The sequence below is a fragment of the Adiantum capillus-veneris genome, chromosome 2, assembly GCF_014529385.1.
Source record: "Adiantum capillus-veneris isolate H3 chromosome 2, ASM1452938v2, whole genome shotgun sequence".
Taxonomy (NCBI): Eukaryota; Viridiplantae; Streptophyta; class Polypodiopsida; order Polypodiales; family Pteridaceae; genus Adiantum; species Adiantum capillus-veneris.
The window spans coordinates 94329023-94354777 of record NC_140932.1 but is presented as its reverse complement, the minus strand read 5'-3'; the positions used below and the strand labels follow the sequence as shown (position 1 = coordinate 94354777).

Sequence of the window (25755 nt, the reverse complement as noted above, 5' to 3'; positions counted from 1 at the left end):
CGGGAAAATGCTTGTAAATGCGCCAAGTGGCACATTTTTGTGCACTTGCCTCATGCATCAAGAAGTGGCACTGAATTTATAGCTGGGAGGCTCATTTTTGAGTTTCCTGCCACAGGTTAAGAGCTATGGAGTGCTTCCTTTCCCTTTATGTACAGTGTGGTGCCAGGAGTGATGCCCTGCACGCTACACACCGCTCTCTCTCTCCCTTACGTGCAGTTATGTGATGCCCCACAAGAGGGCTTTTCATTTGACTGATGTACAATTGTGTGTGTTCATGCGCGATTGCCGAGGCAAGAGCCTCTTGCACAGGTACTGGGTTAGCTAGTGCCTAATCCCCCGCAGGTACAGGTGAATTCGGAGAGGTTCCACGTGAGAAATCTCGTCTGATTCAAAGGGCAAGTAGCCCTACAGGTGCGGGAGCTCGAGGACTTGCTACAGATGCGACCGGCACGTGAAACAGAGCCAAAAACAGGGAATTACAGCCTGCTGTGTATTTTTGCAGGTTTAGGGTTTCGGCCCTAAACGGCCCCTAATACCCCCAGGAGGTTCGGGGACGCAAGGGGACCGTTGTAGAGGTGATCTGGCGCATTTTTGGGGCAGAAAACAGAGAAATCAGCGCGCTGCAGATTCTCGCCAGGTTTTGCAAAGTGTTCGTATGCGTCGGGAAAGTCATCTATTGCATGGGGATACTGAGCCGTGTGTGTATTCAAGTGTTAATTCCCGTCGCAGGTTCTTTTTGCAAAGTGCTCTGTGTGTGTCTAAAGTAAAGAATTTCGGGTGAAAGCCAACGCCTACCGCCCCACGGGCCGGTTTCACGTGACCTCGTCACACGCCGATCAACACTCTCCAACTCCCTGTGAAGCAGCCGAATAATCTCCTCCTCCTCATTTCTGCAGCTCCACCTCGTCCATAGCACTAGGATTTGCCACCATCTTCACGCTTGTTGGATCCGCCTGTTGAAAATTGAGGAAATATTATTAAGTATGTACTAAGTACTCAATGGTCGAGTGTATCAAGGTTTTATGATTCAATCATTCATGTGAAAGTTAATAGTGGACCTGCTTGGGTGTTCCCAAAGCGTGGTAGGCTCGCACAAGCCTCATTGCTGCTTGGCAATAGACTAACTTCTCTAGTTGAGAAGTGCTGAGACGATTGTGGATCTTCGTATGTATCAAGGAATAACCGCTCCAGTCGCGCTCGCATGCACCAGCCGAGCAATCCTATAGCAATGAGCATTGAGATTTAATATATGGCAATAGTAAGTACAAAAACTATAAGTCTCAAGATGTTCAATTATCTGTGAAAGTACTCGTAAAGCAAGATGTGTAAGCGTTGGAAGACCTTGTCTCCCATAATTCTGCCACCATGTAAGAGGAAACTTGGTAGCCTCTGGCCTCAACTCCACAGCTCTAGCAAAGGATGGTCCTAGATTGTTCATGAAGCTGATCATCTCAGCATCAATCTCTAGCTGATCGTCAATGTCGTACATCATATTGATGTAATCATCCTTGATCTTCAAGAGACTCCTCTCATGGAAAAGCTATGGCGTCTTGTCGAAAGGATGAAGCAATGCAGCCATCCCATGAATGGGACGACTCATGAAAGCCCATCTCCTTTCTACAATGGCCATGATGTCATCTCGGCTGAAAATTTCAGCAATAAAACAAAGTTGAATTGGCAAATTCAAGAAGATTTGCAACGAAATCAATAATCAATTTCAAAAGACAAGTACTCACCAGTTCTGTGTCAAAGACTTGCACTCTGTAATGTGTCACTTCATCTCCATGAAGAGATGATATACTAAGCCCAATGTAGAGCCCTCCATGTTTGTGACTTGAAGTAGCACATACACTAGTTGCAATGCCAATGTCAAACTCTGAACTCGTGTCCAAAAGGACTCATTGAGCACCCGTCGCTGTATGTATTTAGTGGGCTCCGTCTGCGAGTGATGCATCAATCTCCAGTTTGGGTCCACGACTGTCTGAAGAAGTGGATCCCTCAATTTGAAGAGTCTTTGTTGCACTAAATACATATAAGCAAACCTGGTCTTCGAGGGCTACACCATGTCAAGTGTACTGTGGCTCCTGAAGATAGCTAAAGCTTGATGTATTTTGCGGAAAAAGGTGGTCATCTTAGTGGCAATTGTAACAATAGGCAATACCCAAGGCAACTTGCCTATATCCTCCATAAGTAAGTCCAGACAATGCGCAACTCATGGAGTCCACGAAATTGGAGGGTAAGCTTCCTCGACCATTTCATCCATACGCTTACAATTTGAGGCATTGTCAATCACAACCTGTACCACATTCTCTGGCTTAATCTCTTCAATAGCTTTCTTGATGTGCCCAAAGATAAACTCACCACTGATGCACTCTCCGGCCTTCCCTGCATCCACAACGCATAAGAAGTATGTGCCAAGACAAGACGACACAAGAATATTAATGATGTGCCGCCTACGAACATCACTCCAGCCATCTAATACGATGGTGCACCCAAACTGCTGTCAACCTGCCTTGACCGGGACCAAAGCCTTATCTATCAAAGCCTTCTGCTCATCAAGCACTGTAGTTTACATCTTCTTATACTCCACCCCTAACCATGAATATGTGTGGCAAACATCAGCTATAGCCCGGACCATCCTCTTCCATTGCTCAATTCTCAAAACATTGAAGGAGATGTTGCACTCAATGAGAGTGCGAGCAATCTCCATCTCAGCCACCTTTTGACGCTCCTTCACCCAAGAAAGAGAGTTCACACGCGAAGGCAAGGTGCTTTGCCTATGTGCATCCATATCACTTCCATCCTCCTCCTCCTCCACAACTCTAGCCCTCTTTCTACTAGAACCAACAGTGGGTTGCTCCTCTTGAACCTCGGAAGATGAACCACCAAAATTTCCAATAAGAGCATCTTGTGTGTGCTATCCACCTGTATTTTTTTTTGGTGTTGGTACTCCCGGAAAATTCTTTGCAATCAGCTTGTCCCTAATATCCTGTGGAACCTTTTTGCACCCTCCAAAATTGTTGGTCGTGCCAATGCCTGTCAGGTGCTTGACGACACGAGAAATTGTACTCGTGAGTTGAAAATTACAGTACTTGCATTGCCATCGTCGAGTGCCGGAACCTGCTTGGCCTAGAGTGTTGATAATGCGGATGACATTGGTGTGCTCCTTCCAGTACGGGTTGCATGGCTTAGGCATGATGATTGTGTCGCAAGCAGCAAGAGAGAGAGAGAGAGAGAGAGAGAGAGAGAGAGAGAGAGAGAGAGAGAGAGAGAGAGAGAGAGAGAGAGAATTTACTTGCGCACCTGTTTCTGCAACCTGCAATTTCTGTGCAGTGAAGAGTTTCTGCAACTGGTCCTGGTGCTCAAATGTCTTAACCCCCAAAACTGCTGATCAGAGAGCTGTAAAGAGTTTTATCCACATTTGTATGTACGACTCTCACACGTGTGCACTCACCTTTTCTTTATTTGTAAAAACCACATGTGCCCGCTGGCTACACACACAACAGGCGTCTGCATGTTGTGTGCACTTTACGCACGTGCATGTAGTGCACACAGCCTCAGAGACACACATTACTACATTTCAAGACATATAATGCCCCACAAACTCTGTTGTGTTTGCATGTGCATGCGTACTGATATTATTTGACCTTGTGCATTTATTTGGAAACGGTGTCTAGCTTTATCTTTTCATGATATTATACTGCTCAGATTTTCTGGTGAGTCGTATGTATATTGTTGTTTGTCAAACTTTCAAAGAACCTTCTAAACAAATATGGGGTAGAGTTGTGGCTTTGGTTGCTTTGAACATTGTCTTTTTCTATTTGGAGTGAAGTGAAGTATTGGTCTCGTATTTTTTGCAGCATGCATTTGGGAGTGTAGTCCATAAGTGGGCGTCTATTTCAAAGAGATGGAAGAATCTGTGTGTGTGTGTGCGTGCGCGCGTGTGTGCATAGTGCATATAAGCAAGTTGGTATCTCACACACACAAAGCGGCCCACTTTAAGATCTTCTCATTCTATCAAGTAATTTACTTTGATGTCATAATTGTCTCAATTATAAAGCAACATCTCATCCTATTTTGGTGTTGGCTGGAATGCAGATGCCTATTTGCTATTTTTCAATAGGAGTCTTGTTTGCTCCTGTTGTATTAGGATTACTCTTTACTCCCTTATATTTGCTAGATGTGGAAGGGCTCACATTCAATGGTGTGGTTCCAAATGATGCAACAATGGGCTCTTATGTTGGAGCAAAGGAGCAATTTTTGACCTTTTTAAATGTTTTTCTATATGCGTAAGTGGTTTTTCTGATTTTTCATTTAGTACCGAACTTGATTATTTTTTCTAGTTGCACCTTTGTGGAGCTCTTGTATATCTTTGTATGTAATTTTTGCATTTTGTGAATGACGGAATTTAAAGATTTAGAAATAATGTTCTTAGATCTTGAGCATTTATTGTGTGCCTCTGATTTCTGTGCTAAAATTGCTGTATGGTTTTAAAGCTTTCCAATGAAGGACTTGTATGTAACTTTGTTTTTTCATGAACGAAGGCAGTCAAATGTTGAGAGCCAAAAGTGACTCATAAACTTCACAAAGGACAAGAGTCCTCTAATTGTATGCAGTCGTTCCTTCCTCACATAAAGAGAGCACTCCTAGATGTTTGTTTCATGCACTAAAGCATGGTAAGCAGGCACATCAGAAACAGGATCCAAGATGTTGGTAAATCTGAAACTCTGTTTTTGAACAGCACTGTTTCTACAGCGCCGTCTACATGTAGACATTGCATTAAAATTGACAAGCTACGTCCCTATTGACAAATTCATCATCACTTAAGAGAAAACATCCTGCCTAATGTATGTAGACATGGTGAGGCTACCATAAAGGCGGAGCCAAGGGATCGTGGAGGGCCCAAGGCTATGATATGGACTTCTGTCTGAGGGCTCTGCCCTCTTGGCACTGAACCATGAGCGACCTGCTGCAATGTCTGCAGACACACACTCTACAGATTGTGCACAAGAAACATGCTGCAAAAAAACAGGTTGAAATTTTTTCTCTCATATAATCATGCAGAAAGGTTGATCAGGAATGACGTTTTCAGCAGGCAGAATAGGCAGGAAACGGTCATGCCATTTCCAAGGCCCAAATAGTCGTTTCTGGGAACCATGCAGTCAAGCATTTACAAAATGTGTGGGCCAAGTTTTTCTTGCAATGCAACATAAGCTTGTTTGTAGGGTCTCTGAAATCTTTCTAGGCAATGTCAAAAACCATGTCATATGAGTAATGTGAATTGTGATTTGCACGCTAGATCCACTTCAGTGTTAGGTAAACTTCATGTATTATCTTTGCAATTTTGTTTCATTATTATCTAAAGGATCGTTATTCATGCAAGATATCATCCCATACAGAATTAGTTTTATTTTGGGTCATAATTGATTAAGGTGACCTGAAATTGACCTTGTGGCGGTCGCAGGTTGTCTCTTTCCACAACTTTTGGAGGGTCACCAATTGATGCTCATTCACCTTTTTGCCTTCTTTTGGCCAATATAAACACATTGATGGCACAATTCCTATTTGTTTTTCTAAGTGGTGCCGGTACTTTAAGTTATACTTTTATCTCTTAGTTTACCGTGCTCTTGCACTTGCATCCGTAGATGCTTTACCCTTCTAAACTGTTTACGTACGTTTTTTGGGGTGTGCAGTTTTTGCTCGAATGTCTCAACCATCCTACCCGATACGGTTCTCTAAGAAGGCAATTATTAAGACCGATGATTTATTACCAGTCTTGGGGCTTGAACAACAGGAAATACACAAGTAAGGCTGGAATTTGTTGGGTTGATCTGAGATTCACATGGCAATTAAAGGTAAACTTCCGTGTGATTTGAAGTTATGCGTGGGCTTAATGCAGGGTCTTTGGTGTCAGACTGGTTCTTACTGGACCGTCCCCATGCGAGCTTGTGGATGTCAAGATATGTTTGACATTTCGAATATTTGTGAAGCTTCCTTCTGGTTCAGTGTTTTGTTCTACTCAGGACTTGGAGGTTGTTAGGCCACAGGTTGGTGTCTCTCTGCAATTTTATGTAGCTAGTCTTATTTCAATAAACTACTCATGTGCTGAACCTTGTTGCTGATTTTAGTAGCCTTTGAAGTTTGCCCAATTATTTTGTAAACGCTGTCCCTTGTCTAGTGTGACGGGCTTTAGGGTTAGGGTTTTTGTGTCTCGAACGGACATGCATATGAAAAAAGCAAAGTGCCCAACCAGTCATAGACTTTCTATCCCTAGAAAGGTGGTCCCTGCCAATTTTTGAATGTTGGCAAGAATTTTCATAGCGGTGCAATAATTTTTTTCTCTCTCTAAAACTGAACTTCTGATTTTGTCTCTCCTACCAAATTCTGTCTCTGTAGAATCTGCTGAATATACTCTCTCTAGATATTCAGATTTTGTCTCTCTAAAACCTGCAGAAGTTTCTCTTTAGAAAAAACCACCTGTTATCTACCTCTCTCTAGAGTTGCCTTGGCCTTCTCTTTCCGAAAAGCACTCTCACCTAGTGATAGAGTAACTCTCATAGACGAGGTCTACATCAGAGGCTACAGGGCATCAGTGAGCGACATCAAGCAAACCCCCCCCCCCCCCCCCCCCGCCGGAGAGCTGACTATGGTGGAGGACATTGAGGCCATACTGCAGAGACCCATGCGAGAGTTCATGGGACGATCACCATTGTACACTTTCCCATCATACACCTCATTAGCCCTCATGGGAATGTACCCCTCCCCATATGTTTTGATATGATGTATTATGTAGTGATGACGACGTAGGGTAGGCTCATACCTACCCACTCTAGGTATCCTCATTTATGTAATTTTAACATGTTACCCAGAAATTGTACTAGAGTTGCACATGGATGTAACCTTTTGGTCTCGTAGGTCATTTTGGCCTTTTGAAGATGTTATATAACATTTCTCTCCCCGTAGGATAGATCTTTAAGGTCTCTTGGGATAGTTTCCTACGACGTTAAAATACTCTTCTTCTTCTTCTTCTCTCTCTCTCTCTCTCTCTCTCTCTCTCTCTCTCTCTCTCCCCCAAGTCATTGTTTGCATCTCTATTACCGATCACCCTGCTTTTTCCATTTTTGCTTATAAAAATCTGAGTTTGGGCTGATTATTCGGGCCCACTTCTAGTGTGTGTGTTTTTAGAGTTGGTGTTGCTACCTTTTGGGGAGTATAGAAAGGCACCAAGTGTGTGGCACTTGGCACAACATAGATACACACACGCAGAGAGATTCAACATCAACCCAAAGACTTGCAGATTACTGCCGTCTGTTGTACACACATCTAATCAATAAAGAATACCTATCCGGGTTCGCTAACAGGGACAGGGACAGGGACCAAGTGCAGGGGCACCCTACTCCGAACCTTCTCTACCTCCATTCACTTTCTTTTTTGGTTTTGGAGTATTAGTGTATCAAGTTTTACAAATTGTGTAGTTTTTGGTGTTCCGTCATACCACTCCTCAAAAGTGGTTATAGTGGGATCAAAGCTCCAACTGCTTCTTTGCCCTCTGCAACTCAAAGCTTAATTCTATCGATATGGAGGTGGGTATGGAGGAAGAAAATCCAAAGTCCTTCCACTCAAAAACTTCAGGATGAGACTCATGCTTAGTATGTGGTTACTGGTACAATGATTAATTGATTTAGCTGCACAACCAAAGTAGAACCTGATGGATGATTGGATTGATTTGGAGGATTTGCACATTTATCTGAGTTTTTTTCATCCTCTTGTTTCCTTTCTTTCTATCAGAAAAATACTCAGATTCCCACTTCTTTTTCTCCCATCCCTTCTCAAAATTTCCTTGCTGCCTCTTCACGGCAGAGCTGTGGAGATGTTCTTCGGGTATCTTCAAGCATATGGCATCAGGAGAGCGACCACATGATACTCTTGAAGTGCAACCACCATTGCTTTCTTGACCTCCACCTTCGGCTCCATCACCACCTCCTCCTCCATTAGATATGCAACATCATTATTGTTATTGTTATCTGGCACCACCTCTTGATTAGAGTCCAAAGCCTTTCAAGGAAGGGGGAATGTCACAGATTGCTGCTAATGTGTCAAGCCACTAAAGACCTGAGCCGACTTGCACATCCTGGCCAAGGGGCCTAAACCCTAAGAAGTAGTAGAATAAGTTTTACCAACTTGCAAAGTCTTGCCGAGCGGCCTATTTTTAAAGAAGACTTTCAAGCAACTTATGGGATACTAAAGAGATTAAATAAAGCAAGATCCACTCACACAATTTCTCTTGTGTAAATTGCTAATGACGTGGCAGTTGTACAGACGCCCAAAAATTCCGCTGACATGCTGACGTGGTAGGATTGTGTGGACAGTTTCCCATTTTACGTGCTGACGTGGTTTTGCACTGAGCCAACTTTTGGGTATCAGATGCTTTTAGAGTAGAAGCTTTTCATGTAAACTGCTTTTAGAGGCCAAGGGTCTCAAATATGACCCATGGGCTCTCACTCTGGCAGTCTACCTGTGGGAGACGCAGAGTAGAGCCATGGGAGTTGTACCATGTTGAAGCAATATAAAGAAATACCAAAAGAGGCGCCAAGGTTTGGGGCCAATGCTCTCTTGGAGTGGAACTCCATCACTCGGCGTCTTGTGTGTCGTGCATCTCTTTTAGTTCAGTGTTATTTGAAGTGCTTAAAGTTGTTCAATATGTTCTTTTCCGTTGGCACGTGGTGCCCGTTCTGTTACATTGGTATTAGAGCTTAGGCTTGTGCTTTTTTGAAAGCATACCGGTCCTACGAAAGAGCTTACAGAGCAAGATGGCGCTTCTAAGTTTTACAAGAAATTTTATCAAAGAATCATAATGTACCGATCCCGAACTTATTAGTCACTCCCACCCTTAGTCCATTACGCATTGGGTGCTTTCCCGTCTTCATCGCTTTGTCTTACGAGGCATAAGCCATTGTTTTTCTTAGAAGCAGTGCCATGCAAAGGTGGAAGCCTATAGCTACCAAGCCGCACACTCAAGGACTTGTTAAGCTTTCAAGAAAAAATTTGCCCGAAGTTACATACCTGTAGACATCTTCGGAGTGCAGCTTCTTGCAGAGTGGGGTATCTTGAAATGCTTGCCATGGAAACCCTAGGAGATTACAAATTGCAGTCTTTGGACATCTTTCAACAGGTGTCTCTTCCCGAATTGATAACCTTGGAGGTCTAGTGTGATTGCTATGTCTTGGACTACCATCACTGCTATAGGAACACTGTATGTCAAAGAGCTTATGGACCATGTTGCGGTTGGTTACAACCTTATGGAAGAATCTATCCTCAATAGTTTTCTGAATTTTGTTTGAGAACTTATTTGGTGATCCTTTTTAGAATTTGTTTGAAATGGACGGTATTTGTTTTAAACCTGTCTTAGTGCCGATTTGAATTGTCTGACTCTGGTTTTAATACTATTTTCAATGATCGGTGACTTGCTGTCATAAAATCTAATATCTAACTGACCCAAATGATTTTCTCATATTAAACTGATCATTTAATGTGGAAGAATAAACGGGAACAAGAGTTAGAATATGGACATGTGCTTATGGATCCATCTCAACACGGGGCCAAAGTCAATGGGTCCAGATGAGAGATGGTCTGTCAAAGAGCAATGCTAGCTAATGGAGGTTGAAAGACCTTAGGGTTAGCTTCATTAAAGACCCCCAAAGGTTAGTGTTAAAAGTCCTTAGACCTAGGACCTTACGCAAGCTAGGGCTGTGCTTGAGGTGGGAACCCGGCCCAAACTTGAGGTGCTTGTCGTGCTTGCTGACTAAGGTGCTTGAGGTGCTTGTCGTGCTTGATGACTAAGGTGCTTAAGGTGCTTCATGAGTAAGGTGCTTAAGGTGCTTCATGACTAAGGTGTTTGAGGGGCTTAAGGTGTTCCAAAAGTCAACAAGGATCGATCTCTACATATGGAGGGGAGGCGAGCTCTACAAGTAGGGGTATGAGAGAGAACACACACACCCTCACTCAAGGCAAGCCTGGTTTAAAGAGGCAACAAGGACACATGTCAAGCTCCTCTCCATGTTGCCCTCATAAGGTGCCTAAAGCCTATTGGTTGGCCTCTAAAGAGGTCCAATAAGATTTTAGCTAATTAAATAAGTTGTTTAAGCATTTATCAAGTCCTCTCTCTCAAAAGGATAAGAAGTACACTTGTCCTAATGCTAGCATTGTTGCTTGATATGACTAAAGCATGCGATTGACTAAGCTTGTAGGGGTCCAATCAATTTCATTCTTGAGCTACAAGGAGGGGTCGACCGAGGGAAGTTGGGGGTATGCTTGGGGGGTATACTCTCTCACACACTCACATGTGCTCATTCTCGCTTGGTACTCTCTCATACACACTCACATGTGCTCATTCTCACTTGGTGAAAGTGCAAGGACTCCATCTCCTTCTTTAAGCTTGTTGAGAAGTTGAGAGCTTACACCGACACTCTTGGCTATGGAATGCAAATCCAACCAAGAGCCATGTTTCAATGCTAAAGCTTGCCATCTTCTCCATCTTCGTTACTATGCTGTTATGCTATCCTAAGCAAGAAGAGTGATGATAAGTAAGGAACTATTTCTTTCTTGTAAGAATGGTTCTTCTTTCTCTTCCCTACCCTCATTCCCTGCTAGCTCTCTCCACCTTTGAAGGTGTTTGAGGTCTTGGGATTGAGACCGGGGAAAAGTTAATGCTTTTATTTAGCTAAGTTACGAGCATAATTGTGGTGCATGAAGCTCTCTATCTTCATTGCACATCAAGGTCTCAAGGAACACAAAGCTTGTATTGTACCAAGTCTCTCTTTACGGGAGAAATTATAATACAAAAGCCTTTTGGAAGGGAGACCGGCTCCACATAAATCCGGTCCTCAATTGTTGTCAAGTTCTCCAATTCCCTCTTACAAAGTATTGTTCATGCCAAGTTAATCAAGTATAATGGTTATGTTGCTACCGCTTATCAAGTTCACCCTCTATTTTCTCCAAGTAGTCTCATAGAAATGCTCACTACTGTTCTCTTAATTCCGCTATTCTCAATGCTCATAGGTCATTTCCATTACATTTGCTCCTGGGAGGAGTACTGAAGAGGATTGATGTTTGAGAACGCTTGCACATACTCATGGTCTGGACCCTTGTGGTTATTTACGTGGAGAGTATTGAATGCTTGAAAGATGCTGCTTTTACTCATGGCCCGGACCTTTGTGGTTATTTTCGGGGAGAATAACATTGTTGTTACTCATGTCCCGGACTTGGATGATTATTTATGGGGGGAGTATTAAGAAGTCTGAGTAGTTGTTAATCTTAGCACCTTCAAGCGATGCAGACTGCGGTTTGGGGAGCGTTTGGTTGTAAAAGGACACTATATCTCATGGCTTGAACCTTTTTAGGTTATTTTCGGGAGGAGTGATGAGGGAGTCGTTGAATAGCTCATGGTCCAAACCAAGATAGTTATTTACGGGGGGAGTGTTCAGCGGCGGCTTTATGTTTCTATGTCTTGTAACATATATATGTGAGCATTTGTGTCGCATTGTGATGTGCCTGTTGGAATTAGGGTTGCAGGGAAACGCACACAGCTTGGAGAAGACGAAGGAAGCTCAAGGCACACAACCGAGAGTGTATTACTTAGTGTGCAATAGAAAGATAGATAGCCCTAGAGTGATGGGCGTATATACAATGCACGGGAAAAAACCTCCTAAAGAGGGGAAAAATGCCCCGACGGTCCTAGTGTGTTCACACACATCACCACCATATGTATATGGTAACAAATCCCCTCGGGGAGTGATGCGGTGAAGGAGAGCTGGCACGAAGAGTAAAGGGAAGTGCCATGCCCTGAGGACAGGATCAGTCCACAAAGGGGAGCAAGCCCAAAGCTTTGCGGAAAGCTTCAAACTTCTCACGAGACAATGCCTTTGTGAAAAGATCTGCAAGGTTGTCCTGTGTTGGCACATAAGCCAAGTTGATCTTTCTTGCTGAGAGCCTCTCCCTGACATAGTGGTAATGCACCTCAATGTGCTTTGTGCGAGCATGAAAAACTGGGTTCCTCGCAACTGTCAATGCGCTCTGACTGTCAGTATAGATGATGTTGGCAATGTCTTGTCCAACACCCAAATCAGCCATAAGGCGTCTGAGCGATACACACTCAACTGTAGCTGTGAAGACTGCCCTGTACTCAGCCTCACAACTAGAAGTGGCCACAGTGGGTTGCATCTTGCTCAACCATGATATACATGAACTGCAAAGCATGAAACGAAAATCACTTGTGGACACTCGCGTGTCATAACAACCAGCCCAATCTGAGTCCGAAAAAGCATGTAAATCTGGCGGCAATGATCCCCCTTGGGATAAAACAAGCCAAGATGCAAAGTGCCACTCAAGTAGCGAAAAATCCTCTTGATTGCATACCAATGCTTAGATCCTGGGCTATGCATAAATCTGCTGACTTATGAGATTGCAAACTGAATATCCGGCCTTGTGTTGCATACATAAATGAGGCATTCAACAGCAGTTTGATAAAGAGTGACATCTGCAGGATCACAACCATCATGAAGACTCAATTTTAAACACTTTCCCATGGGAGTGACAATAGGTCTTACATAGCAATATCTCTATGCAACTTTTCTGACACAAGGCAATACCACCATCACACTGCTTAAATTATATACCCAAGAAATGATGCAACAGGCCCAAATCTTTCATCTTGTAAGTAGCATTCAAATCAGCCTTAAATTAAGCAATATGTCTCTCATTTGGTCCAGTGATCAGCAAATCATCTAGATAAAGAACCACAATGAGAAGTACATCACCCTCAGGCTTTACATACAATGTGCTTGCTGTTGGACTGTTACGAAAGCCTCGTTGACCAAATGAGTGTCAGCCTTCTCATACCAAGCACGAGGAGATTGCTTCAACCCATACAAAGCTTTGTTACATTTGCACACCTTATCCTCTTGTCCTTTCTTGACAAAACCGCGAGGTTGCGTTACATAAACATCCTCAACTATGTCACCATTCAAGAAAGCAGTAACAATGTCTGACTGATGAACATCCCAATCAAAATGAGCAGCCAATGCACAAAGAAAACGCACAGTAGTCATACGACAAGTGGGAGCAAAAGTCTCTTCATAATCTATGCCTTTTTGCTGTGCATAACCCTTTGCAACAAGTCGAGCCTTATAACGATCAATCTCACCATTCGGTTTGTGTTTCAACTTGTAAACCCACTTCGTACCAATGGCCTTTTTTCCAGGAGACGAATCACATATAGTCCATGTGTTATTTTCTATAAGTGCATCATATTCAGATTGCATGGCAGCCATCCAATTTTCTGAATTTTTTGCTTCATCAAAAGACAGAGGTTCCTCAACATCATGTAAACTAGACACAGCCAAAGCATAACACTCTGATGCATAAGATGCATGGCGAGAACCTGAACGAGTACGATTAGACAAAGGTGCATCCAATTTACTGTCACGCAAAGTATGCACCAGCCATTTAGGCATACATCTAGCTTGCTCATTCTCAGCCCTTTCCTCATCAAGTACATCATGTACATCTGCATCAGTGATAGGCTGATCCGTAACATTTTCAGGAACCCCCATAGGCTTTACATTTGCCTCATTGGAATTTACATTCGTACTTCCACCACTGAAAAGAGGCAATAAACTATTATAAATGTCCTGTGAGCTTACATTACTATCTCTAGTACATGACAGCAAAGGCTGAACAGAATCTTCCACAAACACAACATCACCTGAGACCAAAATACGCTTTGTTTCTGGATGTTACAACCTGTAACCTTTGCTTTCATCACTATGACCAACAAAAATGCATTTGACAGCCTTATCATCCAATTTTCTGTGTTGCTCTTGAGGCACTAAACCATAAGCCAAATAGCCAAAAACACGCATGTGCTCAATAGATGGCTTTCTATCATGCCATGCTTCATATGGATGCATAGAGTGCAACGCTTTTGTAGGACACCTGTTGAGTGCATAAGTGGCACACAAGACAACCTCAAGCCAAAACGAATGTGGTAAAGCTTGACTCTTGACCATACATCGTGCCATTTCCGTAAGAGGCCTGTTTTTCCTCTCAGCAACACCATTTTGTTGAGGCGTATACGGCACTGTACATTGGTGTTTTATCCCACTACTAGCCAGAAATGCATTAAATTCATGAGACATATACTCCCTCCCTCGATTGGAATGGAGGGTGCCCATAGTACATTTTGAGACATTTTCAACCATAGCAAGAAATTGCTTGAAGCACATAAACACTCTGGACTTAGCTTTCAACGGATATACCCATGCATGCCTGGAGTAATCATCAATGAAAGTCACGAAGTACAAGTAATTTCCCAAGGCCGGAGTTTGCATAGGTCCACAAACATCACTATGCACAAGTTGCGATCTGCATATAGCACGAACGGACCCATCCTTTGAAAACTTAGCACACTGTTATTTTACCCAAAATATAGCCTTCACAAACATGTTTGACGGGTGCTTCAAGAGGCGGCAAAGAAGCAACCATATCAGATTTTTGCAAACGCAACAAACTTGCAAAATTCAGATGCCCAAAACGTGCATGCCACAGTTTTGCATTCGAAATAGCCCTTGAATCTGCAAGTGCATTTGCAAAATTTTGTCCACGCTTGTCGTACAAAATGAGCTTATACATCCCACGACACAAAAGACGAGATGCAACAATTTCATCACCACAATTGAGATCATGAATTGTGCATCTGTCAGCCACAAATTTGACTACGAGACCAAGTCTAGCAACTGCAGATACAGACAAAAGGTTCTTTTTGATCCCAGGTACATACAATGCATCAACAAGTGTGAAAGAACTGCCATTTGCAACAGTAAGCACAATCTTTACAACTCCTTGAACAGGATAAGAGGCATTGTTGGCAGAAGTCATCGTATTCTCATGAGGGACAAGACTCAATAGAGGTAAACAAATCATGATGTGAGGTAATGTGCTTTGTAGCACCACTGTCAAAATACCACGCACGTGAATTTGCAGCAACTGACATACATGCATTATAGACAATAGGATCATAACAGCAATGTGCACTAAATGCCCATTCTGCGTCAACATCAGCATCACAATCTCCTTTGGCAGAAGACTTTACAATCGCTGCACTTGTATTGGACCCTGTAGTGGATCCAACCTCTTTCTTCTTAGCCTCTTTTGTCTTCAATTTCGGACACTGCTTGATCAAGTGATCATTAGCTTACAATAATGGCAACGCATCTTCTTTTTGCCCTTATCACCAGAATTGCCAAACGAAAGTGCTGCTAGCAAAAGCATTAGGAACAGAAGTTTTGCCACTCGCAGCAGGACCATAAGAAGTGGTTACATTGTTGTTCCCACCTTTTCTTCAAGCTGCAATAAAAGCCCGTTCAACTGCACACTGCCTAGTCCTGTTTTTTCTGGAAAGTGACTCTTGCAACAGCAATGTGCATAATGCATCAAACTTGACAACTTCAAGATTTCCTTGGGTCATAAGTCTCCAAGTACTAGCAAAAGTCTGGTAAGAATCTGGCAAAGCATCAAGAACAGTATGCACAAGTGAATTGACAGAAATGACTTCTCCCGCAGAAATTAGTTGCTCATTAACATCCTTGACACCAGCAAGGAAAGTGTCCATTTCATCTTCCTTATGCATAATCTTCGATTCCATCTCTTTACGCAGCAAAGCAATTTTAGCCTCATTGCAGCTTGTATAAAGACCTGCTAGAATATCCCAAACCTGTTTTGCAGATTTTGCTGAACAGATGTGAGGAGTGATAGTGTGCTTCACAGACAATGCAATCAATGCATGAGCCTGCGCATCTCTTACATCCCAACGGGCCTGCTTAGCCGTAGGCAAAATAGCTTTGACAGCAGCAACCCTGGCAGCAAAACCTGGAGTATGCTCAACATCGCCAGCATCCACAGAACCAGGATGTACATAATGTCCTGCACAATGTTCCAAACTCCCTTTGATACAAGTACATGTTGCCTCATGTAAGCCCACATAGGGTAATTGTCCCCATCTAATCTGTCCTCAACAACAAACATCTTGAACACATCTGTGTTGTTGTTAGCCATGGAAAATGCCTGCATTTGATGTGAAAACTGCCCGAAATGAGGAGAAACTGAGTGAGGCCAGCACGCGCTATATAGCATAACCCGCAGTAGACTGTATGGGACCTGTTATGCAGAAATTGGCACTGACATAAATTCTGCACAAAATGACGAAATTGCTTGTGCAGACCATGGCTGTAATGGAAATGGAGGTCCAAATCAGCCCGATATGAAATTCTGAGCAGACCAAGCTTTACGAGCTTTCCCAAAACTTTTGTCGACCTACTGATGCTCGCCTCGTTGAAATCTGAGAAAACGAGCAGGGGTGTTCTGTCGACGCTAGTGACTAAGCCCGGGAGGACGTGACCTGCTCTGATACCAATTGTTGGAATCAGGGTTGCAGGGAAACGCACACAGCTTGGAGAAGACGAAGGAAGCTCAAGACACACGGCCGAGAGTGTATTACTTAGTGTGCAATAGAAAGATAGATAGCCCTAGAGTGATGGGCGTATATACAGTGCCAATCAATGAATATTCTGAATCGGGTGAGATTGCTTCGATATGTAATTTTAGCGCATCGAGACACCTGTGCGATGGCTAATTTTGCTATGCCAGAATATCAAGAGCTCTGATCTGGAATGAGAATTATACTCCTTATTGGATGAGATTTTTTGGGAAGTCAAAGACCCAAGATATCAAGAGCTCCGATTTGAAATGAGAATATTGATTGTCTCTTGGAATGACCCTCTGAAAGTTTTGAGCTAACTTGTGTTGTTTTGCAAATATATTGTAATCGTGGATGATTACTCTTCTTTCAAGAAGGGGGGATGTCACAAAATGTTGACGTGTCAAGCCACTGAAGACCTGAGCCGACTTGCACATCCTGGTCGAGGGGCCTAAACCCTAAGAAACAGCAGTAGAAGCAAAATCTTGCCAAGTGGCCTATTTTTAAAGAAGAGTTCCCACCAACTTATGGGACCCCATCCAATGGGGCCCAAGTGACCTAAAGAGATTAAATAAAGCAGGACCCACTCACACACAATTTCTCTTGCGTAAATTGCTGATGACGTGGCAGCTGTATGGACGCCTGAAAATTCGATCGACATGCTGATGTGGCAGGATTGTACGAACAATTCCACGTTTTATGCGCTGACGTGGCAGTAGTGTATGTATTCATATTTTGCGCTGAGCCAGCTTTTGGGTATCAGATGCTTTTAGAGTAGAAGCTTTTCATGTAAACTGCTTTTAGAGGCCAAGGGCCTTCAAATATGACTCAGGGGCTCTCACTCTGGCAGTCTACTTGTGGAAGATGCAGAGTAGAGCCATGGGAGTTGTACCGTGTTGAAGCAATATAAAGAAATACCAAAAGAGGCGCCAAGGTTTGGGGCCAGTGCTCTCTTGGAATGAAACTCCGCCACTCGGCGTCTCGTGTGTCATGCATCTCTTTCAGTTTAGCGTTATTTGAAGTGCTTAAAGTTGTTCAGTTTGTTCTTTTCCGTTGGCATGTGGTGTCCGTTTCGTTACAGTGGCGCCGTGGTAAACTTCTTTGCTTCTTTAGGTGTTCAAGGTTCCCACAATGCCCTCAAATTCCGTCAACAATTTGATGCTCACTTCCACAGTGGCAATTAAAGGAATTGAAATTGAGGAGAGTTAGCTCTTTCCTCCAGGAAATTGCCATGACGTGGCGAGTTGCCTTATTTGCCCAACCTCATAGTCCTAAACTTGGCATGACCTTTTAGCCAAGCTTCCTCAATGAGTTCTTTAAAGTTGAGACTGTCACGGCTTGGTCTAACTTAATGGTGTATTCCTTCGACACCCTTTAGTCATACAACCAAAGGTTTTGGGATACCTTTCTACCAATCTCTACTTTTCAAGACATTCCTTTCTCAGATTAGATCAAGAATACATAGTAGGTTGCATTTTCCTTTGTGTGATTATTGCGTCAGCAAAGTGGTTTCCAACATATGTAAGCTCATTTCATATGTAAGTAGGTCACCACACCATGAAGGAGGAGCTGGCCTTTGATGCAATTTCTACAACTTTTGAGAAAAGAACCCGAAGCTCAAGAATTTCCACTCATAATACCTCACAACAATGAACTAGCACATCCTCTTAACACTTCTACCCAACAATTGACCTTTGAAGAGATTGCTCGGTACCGATCCGAAGGAAAGTGTTGCAAGTGTGGAGTTCATGGCCAAATCTCTTGGGTCTGGCCAACAACTCCAAAAAGCAAAAGACCACTTCTACCTCATAATGAAAACAACAAGAAGCCACGTCCTTCAAACAGACGGATTTCTGGTTTGATTGAAATCTCTGCCTTTGATCCATCTAATGAATCATGTAAGGCTTGGGCTGAAGTTAGAGATAAAGATGCATTTATTCTCTTTGATTTAGGACTCATGCAAAATTTTGTCTCCTCGCAATTAGCTGCAATTTTTGAGCATTGAAAAATATGCCAAACGAGCTCAAATTGAAGCACAGGTGGCCGATGGAACCAACACATCGTTGATACCATTGATTTTGACATCAACTCGAGTTCAGGCGTTTTGTAGATCAAGTTGATTTCTAAATTATGGTGTTGATGTTTTACTAGGCCTCCTTGGTTCTATAGGAACTATGGAAAGCTCGATGCAAGAAAACAAACCTTCAAATAAGAACTCATTATTGGACTTGAGTCTTCCTATAGATCAAGATGCGACGACGACTTAGGGTGAAGGCATTGCGAACTAGAGTTATATAAATATTTTTTTCCGAGAAAGAGATCCTTCTATTAGTTAAAAAACTGCCCATAGGGCTACAACCACCTCTACTAGAGAGGGCTACAACAATCATAAGGGGAGACTCTCCCAATGAAAAAACAACATATGTACAATGAGGCTAAATCAGGAGATGGGAGGAGGGAAAAACCACACATGTGGACGGTAGTGCCATCTGGGCAGACTCTAGACCATGGTGAAGAAAGGCAGTGCGCCAGAGTCAAAAGGAACGCCTCTCTACGCTCCCACATGCGGTCGGAGCTGCCCTGGAGTCTCTCGAACTGTCCCCTGAGAGTATGGATCAACTCTAGCCAAAAATCCCGAACAGTCTCTGCAGGTGGCACAAGACGAGCCTCAAAGATGCAGAAGAAGCGGGCCCGCCAGATGAACCAGAGTGTCAGGTCACAAACGAGCTCCCAACACTCCTCTCTCACTGCACCACTCCTGTGGAGTAAGCTCTGTAGCAGGCTAAGGTGTAGGTCGACCCCCTTGTATCACTATCATCCTACTGGTAGAGGATAGCTCAAACTGTAATGCGGGGCCCATGAGAGTGGACCAAGCAGCTGCCCCCCAAGTGTACTGCCATGCCCTGGAAAGAGCTGGCAGTAGCCGAAGGACCCGAAGCCAAACCTGCTGTGACATAGGGAAGTCCCAAAGACAGTGATGCTGACTCTCCAAAGGATGGCCACAAGCTGCACATGTTGCCGGCCCGTGCACTTGCCACATTGGGCGCATAAATGTTCAGGAAACCCATGAGGCAACCCTGAACTTGCATAGTAATCCATTGAGCTCTTCCTGGTACAATAATACCTTTGCCCACAATGGCCTGTTGCAAAGAATCCGCAATAGTCATAGATACCCCTCCCTGGATACCTCTAGGTCCAAATGCAGCTGACCAAAACGTCTCATAGCGACCACAAAAAATCTGATCACACCGTCTAATGCGGCTCTCACACAGATGATGCTCCTATAGCATAAGAATATCAATCTCACCTCCCACAAGGCATCGCTGATGGTCCTGACGCAACCGACCCCTCTGATGCTGAAACTGGGGCCCTCCTAATCCCTGCACATTCCATGAGATGATCCTCATGGAGTCAGTGAGAGAAAACAGATGCTGCAACAACAGCCAACCTCGCTATCTTTGAGGCCGGTTTGGATGAGGAGTAATCCGCATCCGAACGACCTCTAGACAAGCGCGTATGGAGTGACTGTCCCACCCATGCCCAAGCCGAGCGTGCAGCCCGTAGGGCTACATCCTTTGTCCAAGAATCCTCATGTACAAATACATAGCAAGGAGAGCTCTGTGTCACGTGACACATCCAACCCTAAGTGTCCGTGGACAAGTACAGCATGATCAGGGTTCAGTTAGTCTAGATTTAGAAGTGATCTGGCACTTTTGTGAGTCTATTCGTAGACCGTGCATGCCCAGTCACTTAGTGTAGATACATATCCTCTGGTTGCACACAGCATGATCATCAGTATTTCCAACAGAATCCATCAGAATCCTTCAGGGGAATTTTCCAGTGTATTTAGCCTATTTTACCTATTTTTGGTATTTTTCACTTATTAATTTAAGTGACTTTCCAACAAAAGTAGGTAGGGCAATTTGGGTAAGAAAATATATAAGCAAACCAAAGTTAGCACTAAATGGCAGAAGAGGCAACAGGAGCCAAGCTCAGCAGGCAACTTCTCACAAGACCCTTGGTGGTTTCCCTCCAAGCAAGAACCATAGCCATAGCCCCTTCCCTCCCTAGCGTTTTCTACATCAGCCTATCCCTAGCATTTTCAAGAGCCTTCATCACCAGCAAGCCAAGCCCTTGGCGTTTTTGCATCAGATCGTCGCTAGCAAGACCATCACATGCCTGGCGTTTTTCCTATGCCACCGTTTTTGAAGATGCACCCTCAGCTAGCGTTTTTGGTCAGTATCAGACATGCAGCCCTAGCGTTTTGAAGAGGCCTAGCGATTGCAGATTCCAAGCAATGAAGACCTTCAGATTCAGCCCTAAAGGTAGCAGATTCAGCCCATGAAGAAGTAGCAGATTCAGCCCCAGAAAGACCTCAGTTTTCAGCCTTGAAGATCATCAGTTTTCAGCCCTAAACATGTAGATTTTCAGGAACAAAGACCCACCGAAAACAGCTGCCACGTGACACATCCAACCCTATGTGTCCGTGGACAAGCTACAGCATGATCAGGGTTCAGTCAGTACAGTCAAGTCTAGATTAGAAGTGATCTGGCACTTTTGTGAGTCTATTCGTAGACCGCCCAGTTACTTAGCATAGATGCATATCCTCTGGTTGCACACAACATGATCATCGGTATTCCCATCAGAATCCATCAGAATTAGATAGGGGAATTTTACAGTGCATTTAGCCTATTTTCCCTATTTTTGGTATTTTTCACTTATTATTTTTAAGTGACTTTCCAACAAAAGTAGGTAGGGCAATTTTGCTAAGTTAATATATAAGCAAACCCAAGTTAGCACTTTCTGGTAGAAGAGGCAGCAGGAGCACCGCTCAACAGGCACCTTCTCAGCATGACCCCAAAGGCTTCTAACGTTTTTGCTCCACAGCATCTTGGCTAGCGTTTTTGGACAAGACACCGCAGATTAGCCAACGTTTTGCATTTGCAGAGCCACGACGACAAGATCACAGCAGATCAACCTAGCGTTTTGCATCTGTCAGTAACCTCAGCGTTTTGTAGATCTATCGCGACAGAATCAGCCCTAGGACTAGGGTTTTCAGTTTTCAGCAGATAGACTTCGCAGATCAAGTCTCGAACCTCGCAGATCTCACCTTCTCGCAGCAGTTCCTCGCCGCATCGTCAGTTTCCGCAAGGTTTACAGTTTCAGCCCGGAAAACGCAAATTTCAGCATCTGCGTTTTCAGCGCGTCGTCGTCGCATCGTCGTCATCGACATCGTCACCGACATAGAGTCAGAATTCAACAAATAGAAGATAAGCAGATTTCAGCCCATAGCGTTTTTGGACAGCAGTAGAAAGACCACAGATTTCAGCCCTAAAGTCGTCGTCGTCATCACCGTCGTCGTCATCGGCATAGTCCCAAGTTGCATTAGTCCATTGCATACGCATTGTACCACTTTGTGCAATCATAAGTAGACCACTCTCGCCGACGAGAGTGGGGCCTTCGGAGGAGGGTTTTACAACGTCTCTGGTGTCGTATCTCTCTTCTCTCCCTATCTCTCAGTCTCATACACTTGCACGCAGAGTGTCCATTCACTTTGTTTGTGATCATAGCACTTTCCATTAAGAACGGAAGGCTCTCCCTTCCATAAGAACTAAAAGGAACCTTGAGCATAGTGAGTGGCATAAAATGGTAACCATCTTTTTGCAACATTTGTCAGCCTACTCAACGTCCTCTTCCTCATATGTGTATATATTTTTCCACGCTATTAAGTTATCTAGAGTAAATTCCCCCTCTTCGTTTAACCTTTGTGGCGACACATACATTATACTCTTCCCAAAAATGTCACCTTAGTCATATATTTATATTACCACCCTTTTCTTTTTTGCTTTGTAAATAGAATAAGCATACAATAACCAACTATATACCCCCAAACTTTCTTACCTCTTGTGAATTAGTAGTAGAAAAATAATATATCCATCTTCCACCCCATATAGATAAATTCCCATGGAAATCAACTCTCCACTTGTCTTTACCAAAGATTATGGTCCCTCTCTACAAGTCTTCTATGCCCCCTACATAGGTGGCCCAATATCTCTTAAGAATATACATATAGTTTCTCTCCTTTCAAAAAGACTCCAATTGTATATTCTTTTCACAAGCAAATAATATTGGGCCCTCCTCTATTTGTTTAAGCATCAAGGCTTTTGAAAAAGCATGATTCCCCTTGGATGCATACAAGCAAAGGGCCCATACAAGAAGACTTGGAAGCAAAAGGTTCCCTAGCCTAGTGTGGACCTTCCAAACCGAATTCCTTGGTGCATGGGCGTGAAGAATAGTCCAAATTCATATCAAACATGTTGAGAAGGTCAATTTTGCCTTTTGAAGCATGTCATTCCGAGCTACAGGTAAAAAGTTATGGTCAAAATAGTGTAAATCTGTCAGATTCGCAGCAAAAGGAAACTGTAAATCAAGTAAATCAAGAGGGTGAGATCTTATTTTTCCCCTACTCATCTTCTAGAAGAGCAATGAGTGTTCAAGGTCACTTGCATGTGATGGGATCAACCTAAAGATGCTTTCTAAATGCCAAGACAGACAAGGTGAGATTTTCCCATAGGAGCCACCCGTAGGGCCTCATGGTGGGGCCCACCTACATTATGCACCCCTATGGAGCCTTCACGGTCTAAAATGATATTTTTGGTGAATAAATAGTCCCTTTTATGTCCATTATTCAATGAGTGGTCAAAGGACACTTAATTAGGTCTAATCACTTACTCTAATTAAGTGTAGCATAATCCCACTCCTACACAACTATAAATAGCCCCCCTTGGAGAGACTCAAGGACACACATCTATATTTTCAACTTCATGTTGTTTCTTGATCAATAGTAGAGAAAACCCCAACTCTCCCTCTTTCACATCCTCCCTCTTAACCCTCCTCTTTGGAGGAAGTGTAACTCTATTCTCCACTCTTTCCATTCTACAATCTCTTACTCCATCAACCCAATAAATCATTTGTAGCACCTCAATAACTTGTAAATACATCATGATCTCTCTCATGGTTATGTTAATGATCATGAAATCATCTTCAAAACTTTCAAGTGTCGCAATTCGTGATGGTTAGCCAGCGTCTGTCCTCCCCTTAAAAGGTGTGCGAGAAATCAAGTAAGTGTTCTATTCTCAATTTACCATTGGTTTGTTTCTCCACACTTATTCAATTGGTCTAAAGAAATTTCTCACTCCAACTCTCTTTTGCTTCATTACATATGCATGTGGCTACCTCTCATGGTGATTTTATTTGTGTCACGGCATTGCATAGATGGAGATGAGCTCTCTATGCAAAGTGTGTTAGTTTGATGTAAGTGATTCTCTTGTGTGTTTGAGAGGCAAGTCTTGTGCGCATGATTTTTTGATGAGTGCTTGAGAGAGGAAGAGTTTGGATGTATTATGGGTATTCTTATGGGGAGAAGGTGAATGCTATTCCACAAATTGCATATTTCATTTTGATGCACGGCATTGGGTTGCATAATCGTTGATGGTGTTCAAGTGTCCAAAGTGTATATAGAGTAAGGGGGTTTTCAAAGTGTGTTGCTTGAGTGGGTGAGTGCAAGTGTTATTTTGATTGGTTTCCTTCTCCACTCCCAAAAGAAGGTGGTGCCCCAAGTAGTGTGCGTACCTCTTTACGAACATTTTGTGAGGGTAGGCCCATTGGTTTGGGTTTAGAGGCCCCATTTCAAAAAGCTCGCCCTCATAAAGTGGTGCCCCCACTGAGGAACATATTTCCAAGTTACCTTCAAATTTTTTAGTGATGAACAATGGAGTTCCCATCTATCCATTTCATTTTGCACAACACATTAGAGTAAATGTTCACATAGATAGAAAAGTCTTTTTCCAACAACGCATTGTTTTTATGTTTGGTGCAGAAAGACTTAGAGAAATATTGGCATCACCCAATCCAATTATACTTCCAATCATCAATTATGAAACTTCTTTAGATGTTCACGTTTTCATTTTGTTTTAAAGGCAAGAACAAGGAGTGGTGAAGGGGTGCTCAAGGGCCATATGAAGGAACGAGGTCTTCAAACCAACAACGAGGAGTAGCACATGAATCACGATCAAAACAATGAACCTTTTAGGCCTATTGCTCGGCAATCCATTCATATAATCATTGCAACTAAGTTTAGGTTTCAATCTATCATAAGGAGGATATTTGGATCCACTCGCCTCAATGAAATCAATGCTTCAATTAATCCATTTATTCTACCTATGATAAAGTACGAATTAACAATGGATGTGTACATCTTCATTTTAATGTAATCAGATTTATAGTGTCAATAATCTTGTGCGGCCCGTAAGAGAAAAGTTTCTTTAAAAAAAAGAGATTTCAAAAAGTCTAAACAAAATGTCAAGTTCTTTTCTCACGTTCTATGCAAGAAGTCGGGAAGATGCGCAAGAGTTTCTTGACAACTTGGAGATGGCACATCTCATATCCGGGAGAGATGAAGAGGAAGTAAAGCTACGAGCCTTCCCGTTGGTTCTAAAAGCAGAAGCTAAAGCATGGTATGAGACCTTGCAACCCCAAATCAAGTCCAATTGGGAGAGACTGCGAGCAAGCTTCCTCTCCAAGTTCGGGCAAGGTGATACTTCTGAAGGACTATGGAAATGTCTTATTGTACATAAGCAGGTATCACTTGAAGACTATCCCTCTTATGAAGCAACCTTTGTCAATCTATGGGGTAGGTGGGAGGCTACATTAGAAAATCATGGTGGTGCACCTAACTTTCTAAAAAAAGAGAGATTCATGGTTGGCTTGTATCCACTTTTAAACGCTAAAGTAGAGCTAAAATTCCCATCCACCTTCGAAGAAGCACGTGAGGTAGCCATCATCAAGTTTAGAAAACTACACTTCCAAGCACATAGAGCAAGGGGTTTGAATGAAGTGAGTGAGAGGGAGTCTTCACAAACCATGGAAGCACCAATTAGGGCCCCTCTTGCACAATCTTCACAAATAGGAGATAACTCTCAACAAGAGGTTTTACAAAGGCTAACTCAACAGCTTGAGAACCTCACTCTGAATCTAGTACAAGTCCTACCTCAACAACGACAACCAAGAGAAGGGAATCGCAATCAACGAAGACAAGCTCAAGAGTTGCGATGTTGGAATTGCAATGAAATGGGCCATGGCATGTACAATTGTCCACATCCAAGGCGACTTCCGGGAGACATATATCCCCCCAGACCGCCTCCTCTCACTGTGCAGCAAGAACT

The 25755-nt window shown here is 43.1% G+C and overlaps 1 protein-coding gene across 3 annotated transcripts in view; it reads left to right on the top strand.

Moving 5' to 3' along the window:
• The window catches only part of LOC147463211 (uncharacterized), a 76686-nt gene that overhangs the window by 18158 nt on the left and 32773 nt on the right, over positions 1–25755 (top strand). For all 3 annotated transcript variants that reach the window (XM_086487733.1, XM_086487730.1, XM_086487728.1), the window contains exons 2-5: positions 4099–4289; positions 5465–5586; positions 5694–5805; positions 5900–6047. In XM_086487733.1, the coding sequence (XP_086343859.1) occupies positions 4099–4289; positions 5465–5586; positions 5694–5805; positions 5900–6047 (573 nt within the window). The remainder of the gene's footprint in view (positions 1–4098; positions 4290–5464; positions 5587–5693; positions 5806–5899; positions 6048–25755) is intronic.